The sequence below is a fragment of the Nannospalax galili genome, unplaced genomic scaffold (assembly GCF_000622305.1).
Source record: "Nannospalax galili isolate Female #2095 unplaced genomic scaffold, S.galili_v1.0 scaffold1009, whole genome shotgun sequence".
Classification (NCBI taxonomy): Eukaryota; Metazoa; Chordata; class Mammalia; order Rodentia; family Spalacidae; genus Nannospalax; species Nannospalax galili.
In genome coordinates this window covers 735,161-750,679 of record NW_008360054.1, presented here as the reverse complement: position 1 = coordinate 750,679, position 15,519 = coordinate 735,161, and the positions used below count along the sequence as shown (strand labels likewise).

At 48.4% G+C, this 15,519-nt stretch overlaps 1 protein-coding gene across 2 annotated transcripts in view; it reads right to left on the bottom strand.

The window, feature by feature from the left end:
• Cers4 (ceramide synthase 4) overlaps positions 1-15,519 on the bottom strand; it is a 69,413-nt gene that overhangs the window by 2,226 nt on the left and 51,668 nt on the right. For both annotated transcript variants that reach the window (XM_008824147.3, XM_017795864.2), the window contains exons 2-9: positions 9,108-9,281; positions 6,484-6,601; positions 5,463-5,581; positions 5,179-5,236; positions 4,092-4,142; positions 3,458-3,550; positions 2,726-2,854; positions 1,843-1,949 (exon numbers count right to left, since the gene is read on the bottom strand). In XM_008824147.3, the coding sequence (XP_008822369.1) occupies positions 1,843-1,949; positions 2,726-2,854; positions 3,458-3,550; positions 4,092-4,142; positions 5,179-5,236; positions 5,463-5,581; positions 6,484-6,601; positions 9,108-9,280 (848 nt within the window). In that variant the 5' untranslated portion in view covers position 9,281. The remainder of the gene's footprint in view (positions 1-1,842; positions 1,950-2,725; positions 2,855-3,457; positions 3,551-4,091; positions 4,143-5,178; positions 5,237-5,462; positions 5,582-6,483; positions 6,602-9,107; positions 9,282-15,519) is intronic.

Genomic DNA, 15,519 nt, shown 5'->3' with positions numbered 1-15,519 from the left:
CGGGGGGGGGGGGGGGCTTGGAGAGTTCGTAGATTTGCCCTATCTCCAGCTGTATCTACTTCCTGCATGTGTTTGAAGATGTGAGCTCTCAGCTTTCTGCTCCTGCTACCTCCTGCCATGCCTCCCCCAACCCTGATGGATCCCTCTGGAACCATAAGCCAAATAAACTCTTCCTTCTATAACTGGCCTTGGCCATGGTGTTTTATCACAGCAACAGAAAAGTAACCAATACACCTTCCTGCTCCTTCCCTCTTTCTTTCCTTCCTCCTCTTCCCTTCCTCCCCATCCCCACTTTGATCTCACTCTCTCTTTCTCTAGTGTAGCCCAGCACATATCAGATGCTAGGCAAGCTCTCTATTATTGAGCTCTCCCCTAACCCCAGTCTCCCCATCTTGTCCTCCCACTCCATTAGTCACCTACAAACAGGGAGCCCCAGGACACAGTTTGTGTCCACAGTTTGCCCCCAGACAACAGTTCTGCCTCCCAACTGCAAACACCCACCATGGGCTGGCAACTCCTACATTCATCTCTCCTGCAAGCTCAGCTTGACATGTTACTGCTCCTCTATGAAAACGCCATAGGCCCCTCCAAGCCAGCACAAAGTAGCTGGGCTCCTGCTGCCTCCTGATGCTTCCCCTGGCCCTGGAGGCATCTTCTTGAGCTCCTGTGGTTCTCTCACCTGACCTGGTCCACCTGCCTCAACTTCCTACATTTGCTCTTGGCCCTCTGTGGCTCCCACCTCCCTTCAGGTATCAGCCTCCAACCCTCTCTATATCCTATAAGGCCATTCATGACCTGCCCTGGTCACCTACCTGCACCTACCTTCTCCTCTCTGCTTCACCAGCTCTGCTCCAACCACATGAGCTCATTTCTGTCCTTCCAACATTTAGGACATTCTAGCCTGGGGCCTTTGCACACACTGTTCCCTCTGCCTGGACCATCTTCATCTATGATCAGTATGATTCTCAAGCCACCAATCCTTCTCTCTATACAATAGCTGTCAGTGGCATGTCCCATCCAGTGCCAACTACTCACATGCCTGCTTCTTGCACAGTTCCCTACTTTATTTTCCCTTCTGCCCTATCACCCCATCATGCCTTGTGTTTTGCTTGTTTGCCTCTTCCACCCATGTCCCTCCCACATCAGTCAGCTCCAGGAGGGCAGGCGCCTGCACTGCTCTCCATGCTATGTACCCAGCCCCTGTGTGTTGGTTTAAATGAATGACCCCCACAGGCTCCAAGTATTTGAACACTGCTCCCCAATTGGTGGCACTGTTTATGGGGGCTTAGGAGGTACAGTCTTGCTGGAGGAAGCATGTCACTATGGGTGAGCTTTGAGAGTTCATAGCCACGTCCCATTTCCAGTTTCATTCTATCAGCTTCTTGTTCCTGCTTGAAGAAGTGAGTACTCAGCTTTCTGTTCTGGCTGCCAGGCCTCCCCACCATGATGGACCCTCATCCCTCTGGAACCATAAGCCAAATAAACTCTTCCTTCTATAAATTGTCTTGGTCATGGTGTTTATTACAGCAACAGATAAGAAACAAATAGACCCTGTCACATTCTAGAGGCTCCACAAATATTTACTTGGTAATTTTAGTGATTCAGTACTCCTGATTGCCTTCCTCTGCTCACTTTCTGTTCCCACAGAACACCTGGCAGGGATGGAGCCCCATTTTCTGTTTCTGTTACCTCTGAGCTTTTGCATATACTGTGCTCTGGGCCAAGCCTCCTGGAAGAACCTCAGCCAATGCTTCCAGTTCCCTGAGGCAGGGCACCAAGGGTGAGGGTGGCCTGGATCCCTCCCAGATCCACCCTCCCATCTCCCTAACCCCCAGGACTCACTGGGTGGGTAAGAATATGATGCGGGTGTAGAAGAAGACTAAGGAGAAGATGACGAAGAGAGCGTTGCACATTCGCCGAAAGCCTGCATAGTTGAACATCTTACAGGCCTGGAGAGAGCAACAGAGAGAAACAGGCTGTAATGGATCATCCAAGGGAATCCTCAGCTCAGTGACGAGGAGCTATGGGTTGGGACTGAGTGAACTGGGGTGAGGCCTTTTCTCTAGAACTGCCTGAAAAGAGCAAAGAATGAGAAAGCAACACAGAGAAGGCAGACAGAAAGAGTATTATCCCCATCCCCCTCCATCTGCCCTATCTCCCCTATCCCTCCGGACCAGCCCCCCCAGGTCCTATATCCAAAGGAGTTAGACAGTGGTAGGGACTTCCTGTCCCAGATAGACCAGGAGAGGCAGGACCTCATGTCTCAGGGAGACTCAAGAGGAATAAGTGAGGCTCACAGTCCACAGTCCAGGGAGGCTGGGAGGCAGGGCTTCAAGGACCAGGGACTAGGAAAGGCCTTCCATCCAAAAACAGAGAGGGGCAGGGCTTCAGGTCTCAGAGAAGTTGGGAGGGGTAGGGCTTCTTTTGCCAGGGAGATGAAGATGGGTGGGACCTTACACTCCAGAGAGGTTGCAAGGGCTAAGGCCTTTTTACCCAGCAGCTAGGAGGCTTGGCGCCTCATTCCACAAAGGAGAGGAGGTGCCTCATCATCCAGGCAGGCTTGGGTGGGAGGGTCCTTGAAATCCATCAGATTATGGCAGGCAGGGCCTCATCACCCAGGCAGCTAGGAGGAGCATGGCCAGTCTTCTCTCCAGGGCCACAGAGGAAGGCAGGGCAGGGCAGGGCAGGGCAGGGCAGGGCAGGGCAGGTATAGTTATAAACCTACCTCCAACAGGTAGTCAGAGCAGTCATGCAACATCAATACCACACTGCCAATGTACAGTAGGTTGGTGCTGTAGGAGAAGACTATCAGCCCAATAGTCACAAAGTGATGTACCACCTGCTCCTTGAAATCCTGGGGAAGACAACAGGTCACCAGCAGGACAAGCCTCTGTAGCCAGAGGGCACTACCCCATATGCTTGGAAACAGGCCCTTCTGAGGGGATCCATAAGGCCTCTAGACCCCAGATGTGGTGGTTTGAATGAGACTGTCCCCCACCCCCCAGGCTACAAGTATTTGGACACTTGGTCACCAGTTGATGGCACTGTTTGAGGAGTGTCATGGAATCTTTAGGAAGTGTGCCTTGCCGAGGAAGCACATCACTGGAGGTGGGCTTTAAGAGTTCTTAAGCCTTGTCAATTTCCAGTTTCTCTCTGCTTTCTTTGAAGATGTGAGTGCTCCGCTTTCTGCTCTAATTGCCTCCTGCCAGGCCACCCCACCATAATGGACCCTCATCCCTCTGGAACCATAAGCCAAATAAACTCTTCCTTCTATAAGTTGCCTTGGTCATGGTGTTTTATCACAGCAACAGAAATATAATTAACTACCAGAGCTATCAGGGCACCTCAAGTTACAGTGTTGAAGAGGGCCCATCCCATTCCACTCCCTGACCAGAGATTGGAAGGCTTCTCACCCATGGTGCCTACTCCTCCAACTGGACTCCTGGTTCATCCTCACCTTGCGTTTGATGTCGAAGGGCAGTGTGATTAGAAGTGAAATGTAGAAACCCAGCTCCAGGAGGTACCACCAGTACAGGGCCAGATTCAGGGTCTACAGAAGGGTGAGGCAAGATTAGCTGGAAACTGGAGGCTACTACCTGGAAGACACTTGGCTAGGAATCCTCCCAGGTTACTCAAAAACTAGATATTTTAATCCCTTTAAATGAGCAAGGTGTGAGCTCCCCTGTCCCTAGAGGTAACCAAGGACAGTGGTTTGGGACGGTTCCTAGTCAGTTTCCTCCATCTTGCCTCTATTCTACTGAGGAGTCAAAAATAGAGATGGGAGTGGAGGGGCCTAACATCCAAAGGAGTTAGAAAGGAATGAGGTCTATGTCCCAGGGAGATTGAATGGGGCTTCATGTCCCAGGAGACTAGGAAAGACTAGATATCCATCACATCCAAAGGAGTCAGAGGGATGGGGCTTCACTTCCCTGAAAAGTTGGAAGGGGTGGGGGTCTCATCTGCCTGGGACACTAAAAAGGTGGGGCCTTATATACCAGGGAGGCTGGGAGGGGCGGAGCCTCAGGTACCAAGGAGGCAGAGTTTGGCTCTTGTGCCAAGAACTGAGCCTCCTCACATCCCCTGCCACTCACCTGCTCTGGATAATTTTCCCAGCACAACGACAGCGTCCACAGCCATGGCTCCTATGAAGGAACAAGGTATCTCAAGCTCTCCGAAGTCAAAAGCCAGCCCCTTACCCTGGGTCTGGTCCCCCCATTACTAGGGCTTCCGCAGGCCTCTGGGTTTTGCTTTCGCTCCACCCTACTCTTTTCTTTTTCAAGGGAGAGGGAGTCTCACTATGTAGCCCAGGGTGGCCTCAAACTCACAATCCTTCTGCCTCCAACTCCTGAGTGTGGGTGTGATGGCTGATTTTAACTGAGAACTTGAAACAATCAAGAATCACCTGGGAAGGCATCTCAGCAAGGGATTGTTTAGATTAGGTTGGCCTGTGGGACAGGCCTGACAAGGTTTTTTCATAATTGTGTTAACTGAGGTGGGATGACCCACCCAAATAGGTGGCACCATTTCATGGGATGGGGCCATTTCATGGGCTGGGACCTCACGAGCTGAGCACTGGCATGCACACATTTATTGCTCTCTCTTCCTTTCTACAGATGTGACCAGTTCCCTCAGGCTTTTGCTGCTGTAACTTCTCTGTCCTGAAGGACTGCAACCTGGAACTGTGTACTTTCTGGGGCTGGAGAGCTAGCTCAACAGTTAGGAGCACTGGTGGCTCTTGCAGAGGACCCAGGTTCAGTTCCCAGCACCCACATGGCAACTAACAACCATCTGTAACTCCAGGTCCAGGGGATCCGATGCCATCTTCTCACCTCCATGGGCATTGCATGCCACGGGTGCACTTACATACAAACAGGCAATATACTCAGACACATAAAATAAAAATAATAAATAAAATATATTTTTAAAATTTTTTAATGAAATACATCCCTTCTCCCTTGAGTTCCTTTTGTCAGAGCATCTTATCACAGCAACCAAAAAAGACAGTAAGACAGTAGGCCTTGCAAGTGAAAGCTACTATGCCTGACTCAGCCCTGCTCTCTACCCCTTCACTCCATCTCTGCCTCCCACTCCCCTGTGTCAGCTCCAGACACACAGTTCATCTTCAGTAGAAACCTGCAGATGCTCCTAGGACAGGGTGAACCATCGAGGTTTACTTACATGGTAGAGAACAGAGATGCCACCCACAAAGGAACACAGGTAGAAGACAAACCTCCAGCTGCAGAGGAAGAAGAAGCCAGTGAGGCTGCTGTCAAAAGTAGAGGGTCCTGGCTCCATGGGCGAGGCCTCATCTGTCAGGGAGGGATGGGGCTTCACATCCCATGGAGGTTGGGAGGGGCAGGGCCTCAAATACTGAGGAGACTAGGAGGGACAGGGTCTCATCATTCAGGCAGGCTAGGAGGAGTGGAGTATCATCTCCTTTGCTATCTACCCTTCAGGATTACCTGGACTCACAGAACTTCTTGGACAGGCAAGGCCGATCCTGGTTCCGACGTCTCCGGAACCAGCGTTGAGTCTGTCTCAGTGTAAGACCACACTGGGTGGACAGAAGGGCCATCTGGGTCTGGGAAGGGGGAGATAGAATGATAAGGGTCATACAGACCCCATGCTTGCTTCTTACCCTTGTCCCTGGAAACTCTGGGCTTTGTTTCCCTGTCCCTTGTGGCCTCAGATCTTTTCCCATGGGGTAGCCATGTCCACTATGGAGCAAGAGGAGCATGGGTGGGGAGCCCTTCAGAGCACTGGGCCTATGGGGACCAAGCCCTGCTAATAAAGCACACAGGTCAGTGGTCAAGAATGAGACCAGGGGAATATTGCTCAGTGGCTCTTGCCTAGCATGCACAAAGTCCTGGGTTCAGTCCCCAGCACCAGGAAAACAAAAAATGAGGCAGGGAGGCAGCTACTATCCCCAGCCAGGGTCCACAGTCTTCACTCCCACCTTACCTTACCAACCAGGCCATTGGACAGCCACACCAAGGATGGGAATGGAGGGAGGGCCACAGGGCTACTTCTGGTACTCTAGCCACCTTCCCCAAAACAGGGGAGAAAACTGCTCCTCTCACTGGGGTCCCAGACTCTGCCTATTGGGTGGCTGTGAGGCTGATGTCCAGGACTAAGAGATGAGGGGCTTCATGTCTGAGGAAGCCTGAGGGTGGTGGAGCTTCACATCCCAGGAAGCCTGAGAAGGGCAGGGCTTCATGTCCTAGGAAGCCTGAGGGCCAGGGCCTTATCCCCAGAAGGCTTTAATGGGCAAGGCCTCAAGTACTTGCATGGCAGGGAGGGGCAGAGTCTCAAACCCAGGGAACCTGAGAAGGGTGGGGCCTTCATGTCTCTGGAAGAGGTGGGAACACTTGTGTGTAAACCAGAATCCACTTTACCTTCCTGGCCTCTAACAAGAGGGCCACATATCACCTCCATGCTGGGTCCCAGGACTACCACGCTGTCCACCAGGATGTCGGGGCTTACCTCCTTGGGTCTCCGCCCAGTCTGAAGGAAATGTTTCTCCAGCACAGGGTTAGGTTGCATCTGCCTCCTGACTGGATCCCGCACACCCATCCACCGACTCAAGGGCAGGGCCACAAATCTGGGGGATAGGGAAGACAGAAGCTGGCAGAACCCAAATGAGAATAGATGTGACTGTAGGGGAGAGAAGCAGAGGAACCCAGTGCTCTGACAAGCCCCGTGAGCACCAAAGTTTCATCTCTAGGTAGAGGCGTTGGAGAGCCAGAGCCAAAAGGACCATGGAGAAGGGCAAAGGACACAGAATTTTCTACTGCTGCACCTAGCTTCATTTTCTGGAGCCTCCCTAACCCCACCCTTAAACCCTCTCCCTCCACCCTTCCCCACCCCCCAGGTGGTTGCCTGGCTATTGGATCCTAAAAGAAGCTAGCCTAGTCTTCAGGGTACAGAGGTTCAGACCAACCCATAGAGGTCCCAGGTTCCTTCACCCATCCTTAGTCAGGAGTGAGACTCTGTCTTACAGTGACCTGGGTCTTGGTACCCCTGCACAAGGTTCCTCAAAGTAGGAGCAGGGCCTCCCACCTGTTAAGCAGGGGTCCTACTCCTTAGAAGAGCCTTGGCCACCTAGTACCTACACTGCCCACAAGGGGGCTCCCCAAGGCCACAGATAGGGACTGAATTTAAGCATCTAAGTACTGCAATTATAAGCAAGCACTACAACATCCAGCTTAAACTCCCCATTTAAATGTAGGAACATATCCCTCCAGGGTGCCAGTGATTGACTTGGGCACAGTGTTCCCCTACAATCCCATCCTTACTTTCCCCAACTCCTGTGGGAGGCAGCAACCCCTTCCTTCAAGGCCTGTTTGAACTGAGCTTCTCAGAATTCCTCAAGCAAAGCTTCAGTCCTTGGGTAGGTGACTAAACCTCTCTGTGCCTCTATTTCTTCTTCTATAAAACGGGAGTAATAATAGTACCATCTCATACATTGACATCAAGGATCAAGTGAATTAAGACACACAGACTATGAGCCCTGTACATCAGGGAGGAAACTTCAAAAAGAAGCCTATGAGGAGGTTGGGAAGATAGTTCAGTGAGTAAGTGTTTACTACACATGCATAAATTTGAATCCCCATCACCCATGCAAAAATCTGGGTATGGACTCATACCTGCCTGCCTGTAACCCCACCCCATGATGGTGGGCAAGGAGACAGGAGGATCACTGGGGCTCACTGGCTGCCAGCCTAGCTCCAGGCTCAAGGGAGAGATCCCAGCTTACGGGAATAAGGTGAAGAGTGATAGAACAGGACATATATTTGCTAACCTCCTCTGGCTTTACACACACGTACACATAAATATACCATACATACACATACATGACACACATATACCACATGCACACATAAATACACACTTTAAAAAAAAGAAGGGCTGGAGAGATGACTTAGCAGTTAAGAACACTGGCTGTTCTTGCAGAAGACCCAGGTTTAAATCCCAGCACCACATGGCAGCTAATAACCATCTATAACTCCAGTTCCAGAGGATCCAGTGGCCTCTGCCCTCCTCCGTGGGCACTACACAACATGGGTGCACTTACATGCATGAAGGCATAATACTCATACACATAAAATAAATGAGTAAATCTATGAGGTAACTATAACTTCCTTGGGACCCTCATGCCCTGCCTCTGTTCAGAGAGCCCAGAGTTCAGAAATCCCTTGATAAGTGGGAACCACAAACCAACGTGCTCTTATGGTTACAGCTAGGACAAAGGAAGGGTCCTAAAGAAGTGATCCTCCTGAGGTGAACTAAGGGCTCTATCCTAAAAGAGGAACAAGCAGGAGTCCTCGGAACCAGACTTAAAAGAATCAAGAGGTCTGGGGATATGCCTCAGTTGGTAAAGTTTGCCTAGGATGTGCAGAGCCCTGGGTTCCACCCCCAGCACCACATAAATCAGAAGTGGTGGCACATAGCTGTAATCCCAACACTTGAGGGGTGGAGGCAGAACAAGATGTTCAAGGGGCTGGAGAGATGGCTCAGTGGTTAAGAGTGCTTGCTGCTCTTCCAGAGGAACAAAGTTTGGATCCCAGCACCCATACTGAAGAGCTCATAACCACCTGCAACTGCAGCTCCAGGGGATCCAAGGCCTTCTAGCTGCCTCAGGCACCTTCATACAAGTGGAATATATATAAACACATACATTTGGATAAAAATAAATCTTTTAAAAAGGGGGAGGGCTGGAGAGATGGCTTAGCAGTTAAGGGTACTTGCTGTTCTTCCAGAGGGCCTGAGTTTGATTCTCAGCACCCACATGGCAGCTCATGACCATATATAAGTTCAGTTCCAGGGGATCTGATGCCTATTCTGGCCTCTGTGGACACTGCACACAAATGGTGCACTTACATACATGTAGGCAAAACACTTAAACACATTAAAAAATAATAATAAAATGCTTTTTACAAAACAAACAAAAGGGGCTTAGTGCAAAGTCAGGTACCTCACTAAACTTGTAAAAATGGGAAACACCCACAGTGCAGGCAAGTACATACACACATGCACACACACACACACACACATACACATACACACACACACACACAGGGCTCCACCAGCTAAAGAATGTCACTCACCTGTCGAAGACCATGCGCAAAGCCACCAGGACCAGCGCCAGTGGTAGGGCAGCAAGCATGTGGTGAGGGTGGGCAAACACCAAGCCATCTCGGTCCTCCAGCTGTGCCCAAGTACTGTTGGGTGGTAACCATAACTCCTCCTGCCACAGCCATTCATTCAAGCTGGAAAACATGCTGTGGACACACATTTAGATGAGTGCAGCTCAAGATGTAGAATGTGTGTAGTGGGTGGGGCAGAGTCTCCAAAGCCACAAAACTCTGACCCCACATACCACCCTCCAGCTGTTCTATAGGGTTACTGCACGTTGGGCTTGAAGATAGGAGCTTGGACACAACCTCCCAGGTCACTTGAGCTGCTCTTGGGTTTTAGGAGGGCAGTGCCTTGGTTACTATCCCACTTTATCCCTCACTGCCTGGCAAAGAGTTTACTATGGCCAGTTTTAAGGGCAGAGGTGAGCTGTAGGTCTTAAGGCAAATAGTTTAACCTCTTTGAACTTCAAATTCATTCATAAAGTTCAGGTCTCAGCCCAGCCTTGTACGATACCTGAAGCACATAGCTTAGACCTTTAGTAAGAGCAGAGACAAGCTAGGCATGGTGGGGCATGGCACACCTATCAAACTAGGACTGGGGGAGGCAGGATATGAAGGGGCAGGGGAAGGAAGATTCAAAATTCAAGGTCATCCTTAAGTATACAGCAAGTTCAAAGCAACCTAGGCTACAAGGGGAAATTCTTTCTCAAAAAAAACAAGAAAATAAAGAATTGTGGGAAATCTACAGTTAGTTCCTTCCTGTTTGACAATGAAAAGAGGCTGGGTCACACACTAACCCAGAGGCTAGGCTGTAACCTAAGAGCCTTATTATATGTCCAAGCTTGCTGGACAATGGAGCAGTGATCAAGGTGGGTGGGTCATCTTTCCACCAACAATAGACTAGAGAGCAGTCCAAAGACCCAGTCTATTTGAGGAACCCAAGCAACTCATGTCTTTCTAGAATCTTATGGTAGGTACTCAATATTGAGATGGTACTAGTTCACAATTGGAGACTATATGTTCAGTCACTGATCTAACTATTCATTGGTCCATCTACCCACCAACCACACACACACACACACACACACACACACACACTCATACACACACATCCATCCACCCACATACATAATGTAGCATAAAACCATCCTCCAAATGTCAATCTTGGTTGCTTAGGATCACCATGAACAAACCTGACTGTTGATGCTCCATAAGAAAGGAGTGGTCGGGAAAGTCAGTCACCCTCTCACCCCATCCATTGGTCCTAGCTGCATGAGGGGGAGGGACTAAGGATATATAACTGAAAAATGCCATAAGGTGTGCTCTCAACATTCTGTGCATCTGCCAGGACACAGGATCCATGCTTGGGTGTGGACTTTCCAGCTTGGCCTTAAATGGGGGAGGAGGAGGCTACTCTTCTTTAAGTAACCCCTCACCCACTGCTCTGTTAGTAAGCCTAATAAACTTGCTAAGATTTTCCAAGCTATAACTTGAAGAATCTGTATCTTAGTTTGTCGTAAGGACAATGGGAGGAGGGGGCCAGATGGTGTTTGTACCTCCCAGAAAGAATTTTAGCAACATATCTACTCATTCTCCCATCCATCCTTCTATCCATCTACACATTCAACCATATATATATATATATATATATATAACACACACACACATATATATATATATACATACATATATACCTATCCACCCATCTGTCCATCTATCTACCCATCTACCCATTCCCGGTCTCCACATCTACAATTCATACACTTATCCACCCATCCATCCATATGTTCATATATACATACATCTACCCATCAACTGTGCATCTACCCATCCACATACCCACCCATCCATTCATCCATCTACTCATCTCCCCTCTATCCACTCATCCATCCACCTATCTCCCTATCCACCTAATTCCCCATCCACCCATACATACATGCACACTCATACATCCAATTATACACCCACCCACCCACACATATATTTGAAACCTAGAGCTTGACATTCCCCAGTCTACCCATCCACCCTTTCATCTAGCCATCCACCCATATACACATTCACTCACCTATCTACCCATGTCTCCATCCATCTACCCACACATGAACACAATTATACACTCATTCACCCACCCATACATCAACCCATCCACCCATGCATCTACCTATCCACCCTTCCACCCATCTTTCCATCCATCCATCTATCTACCCAAATATCCACCCAACTAGCCATCCATCCACTTATTCATTATTTATCTGTCATTTCCATTCAGATAGTTTCCACCCATCATTCCTCCATTCATTCATTCAGGAAACAAATGGCCTTGGGTTGGCTTGTACTGGACATGCTAGGTTGGGTCTTGGTGTTAGGGACATATCAGATGAACACAGCAGACATATTCCTCACCCTGTGGAACTCACAGTTGAAAAGAAGGTGTCCAACAGGTGAGCAAATAGATTCACAAACACTGGAGTATGATGGGGACTAGAGGAAAACATACAAGGTGGTGTGATTTTTCAATGTGGTGATCAGGGAGGGTCTCTCTGAGGAAGCACCATCTGAGCTTAGATCCAAGATGAAGTTTGTCCAGAAGTAGAAGCAGGCAGAAAGGGGAGCTTTCCAGAAGAACAGTAGCAGGTACAAAGGCCCTGAGTCAGGACAGAGGTCAAGGTGTTGGAGGGTCAATAAGGATGCCCACAGAGGTAGACAGAGCAAGAAAGAGAGAACAAGGAGACGGGGGAAGGCTGGCAGGTCACGCATTGTGTAGGGGCCGTGGGCAGTAATTTGCATTATAACCTTGTGACAGTTTAACTTTTGTTTTGTGTGTCTACGTGTGTGTTTAAATGTGTGCACATGTGTACATGTAAACATGTGCATGTGTAGAAGACAGAGGTTGTCACTGGGTGTCTTTCTCCTCGCTCTCCACCTTATTTTTAATTCTTTAAAAATATTTTATTTATCAGGGCTGGAGAGATGGCTCAGCGGTTAAGAACACTGACTGTTCTTGCAGAAGACCCAGGTTCGAATCCCAGTGCCCGCATGGCAGCTAGTGACTGTCTGTAACTCTAGTTCCAGGGGGTCTGACAGACTCTTCTGTCCTCCACAGGCACTGCATGATAGGCATGCACTTACCTACATGCAGGCAATACACGCATACACATAAAAAAATAATAATAAATTTATTTATTATTTTTGGGGGCTGGAGAGATGGCTCAGTGATTAAGAACACTGTTCTTTCAGAAGACCCAGGTTCGAATCCCAGCACCCATATAGCAGCTAACAACTGTCCATAACTCCAGTTCACATATGCATGCATAGCTTGCGTGTAGGTAAGTGCACCCATGTCATGCAAAGCCCTCGGAGGACAGAAGAGGCTGTCAGATCCCCTGGAACTGGAGTTACAGACAGTTGTTAGCTGCCGTGTGGGTGCTGATATTTGAACCTGGGTCTTTTGCAAGAACAGCCAGTGTTCTCAACCGCTGAGCCATCTCTCCCCCTCTCCTCTCCCCCTTTTTTTTTTTTTTTTTTTTGGTCTTTTTGAGACAGGGTCTCCCTGTAGCCTCAGCTGTCCTGGAACTCACTATGTAGACCAGGCTTGCCTTGAACTCACAGAGACCCGCCTGCCTCTGCCTCCCAGTGCTGAGATTAAAGGTGTGCGCCATCACGCCCGACCTCCACCTTATTTTTAATTTTTTAAAATTTTATGTGTATGAGTGTTTTGCCTGCATGTATGTAAGTATATACATGTATGCATGAGGGGGCCAAATGAAGGCGTCAGATCCCCTGGAATGGAAGTCACAGACAGTTGTTAGCCTCCATGTGGGTGCTGGGAACTGAACCCAAGCCCCCTGCAAGAGCATCCAGTGCTCTTAACCACTGATCCAGCTCTCCAGCCCCCACCTTATTTTTTTTTTTAAAAAAAAATCTTTTCTGAACCTCCAGCTCACAATTTGGCTAGAGTGGCTGCCCACCATACTCCAAAGATCCACCGATCTCTGACCCTTCAGCAATTGCATTATATATGCACATGCCACAGTGCCCTGTTTTTCTTCTTTTTTTTTTTTTCTAATGTGGGCTCTGGAGGATCAAACTCAGGTCCTCGTGTTTGAACAGCAAGCACTTTATGAACTGAGGCATCCCCCCAGAGCTGTGATGATGGGTTTGTTTTGATTGCCAACTTGACTGAAGTATGTAATGTCAATAAAGGCCACCTCTGGGTATGTCTAAAAGGGTGTTTCACACCTAGAACCTAGGGGTTCTGACCTAATTAATGCATTAATCCCTAAATGAATTCATAATAGGATGTCATTATTAGGATACCGTGAAAACAGAAGGACTTTGGAGGAAGTAGGTCATTGGGGGAGGGTCATGTTCTTGGGGCTATATGTTACCCTGACCCCTTTCTTTTTTCTGCTTCCTAGGTATCATATCTTGAACAGCTCTACTGTACCACATCCTCCCCACCATAATGGACCAACACTTCTGAATCAGTGAGCCAGAAGAAATCTTTCTCCCCTTAACTTTTATATATAGAGAGAGGGAGGGGAGTGTTTTGTCTACATGTAAGTGCACTATGTGTGCAATGCTCTCAGAGGCCAGAAGAGGGTGCCATATCCCCTGGAACTCAAGTTGCAGGTGTGTGTTAGCTGCCATATGGGTACTGGGAACTGAACCCAGGTCCACTGCAAAAGCAGCCAGTGCCCTTAACCACTGAGCCATTTCTCTAGCCTCTCCACTAAGCTCTTTATGACATATACTATGTCACCACGATGAGAAAAAATAACTAGTACCTCACCCCCCACAACATTTTATGATGGAGAATTTCAAAGTCACAGAACAGCTGAAAGAATTTTACACTGAATGCAAGTATACACACCCTTCACATGTTTTTTGCATGTGAATATGTGTGCCTGTGTGTATATGTGCTCATATGTATGTGGACACACACATGTGTGCATACATGTGAAGGCCTGAAGTTGATATCAGGTACTTTTCTCAGTCATTCTCCACCTTATTTATTGAGGCAGGGTCTCTCACTGAACCCATAGCTTGCCAATTCCAAAGAGTCTGGCTATCCAGCTTGCCACAGGAATCCCGTCTCTGCCTCCCAAATGCTGGGCTTATAGACAGCTGCCGCTACTACCTGATGTTTACATGCGTTCTGGGAATGCCAGCTACAGTCCTCACATTTGCACAGTAAGAACTTTATCCACTGAGCTAAACAGTCTAGTCCTTCCCCACCTTTTTTCCTTTTGAGACAGGGTCTTCATGTAGCCAAGGCTGCCCTCAAACTTACTATAAAACCAAGGATGACCTAGAATTCCTGGTCCTTCTGCCTTCACCTCTGAGTGCTGGGATGGCACCACAACGCCCCATTTATGCAGTTCTGGGGGTGGAGCTCAGGGCCTCATGCACGCTACAGCCCAGTCCAGCTCCTACCTCTCACATTTTGTTCTATTTGCCTCTTTGAATTTCTTCCCATCCATCCTCGCACCCTCCCAATCCATCTCTGCAACTGCTGCTATTTCAGTTTATCTTATGCTTCTGGCTGAATTTCAAAGTAAGCAGTGGGCATAAGTCACATTGCCCACTAAATTACAGCATGCAGGTTGCTTAACTGAGGTTTGATATCTGCTTCTTTTTTTTTTATATAAGATAAAATTTACTGGAATGAACCAAGTAAAAGCCAAGTAGGCATTGCAGTACACCTATAATTCAGGCCCGTTTAAGGTGGAGACAGGGCATTTCCAGAGCAAACTAACAAGCAAACCAGTCAAAAGGTAAGCTCCAGGTTCAGTGGAGAGACCTTGCCTCAATGAATAGGGGGGACAGCAGTTGAGGAAGACACCTGACATTAAACCCTGGCCTCTATGCACATGTGCACAAACATACATGCACTGCTACACACACACGTGCCCACATCCACATGAGCGCGCACGTGCACGCACGCACACACTCACACACACACAGAGCATGCAAAGAAAAATCAACACATAAAAAGTGGGCACAGTGCCAGGCATGGTGGCACAGCACTTGGGAACCAGAAACAGGTGGATCTCTGAGTTAGAGGCATCCTAGACTAAATGGTGAGTTCCAGGCCATCTGGGGCTACATGAAGACCAACAAAACAAAAAGTGGGTATGGTGGCAAATACCCATAATCCCAGCATTTGAGAGACAGAGGCAGGGCTAAAGGGACCCTGTCTCAAAAAAAAAAAAAAAAAAAATCAATTCACAATGCTAAAAAAAGAAAATAACAAAATTAATGCTGAGGAATGTTGCTCAAAGGAAGAACACTTGCATAGCACACACACAAAAGGCCTCAACAGCTGATCCTCATGCCCTTCCATACCTCTACAGAACATGAAAAGATTTCAGCAACACAC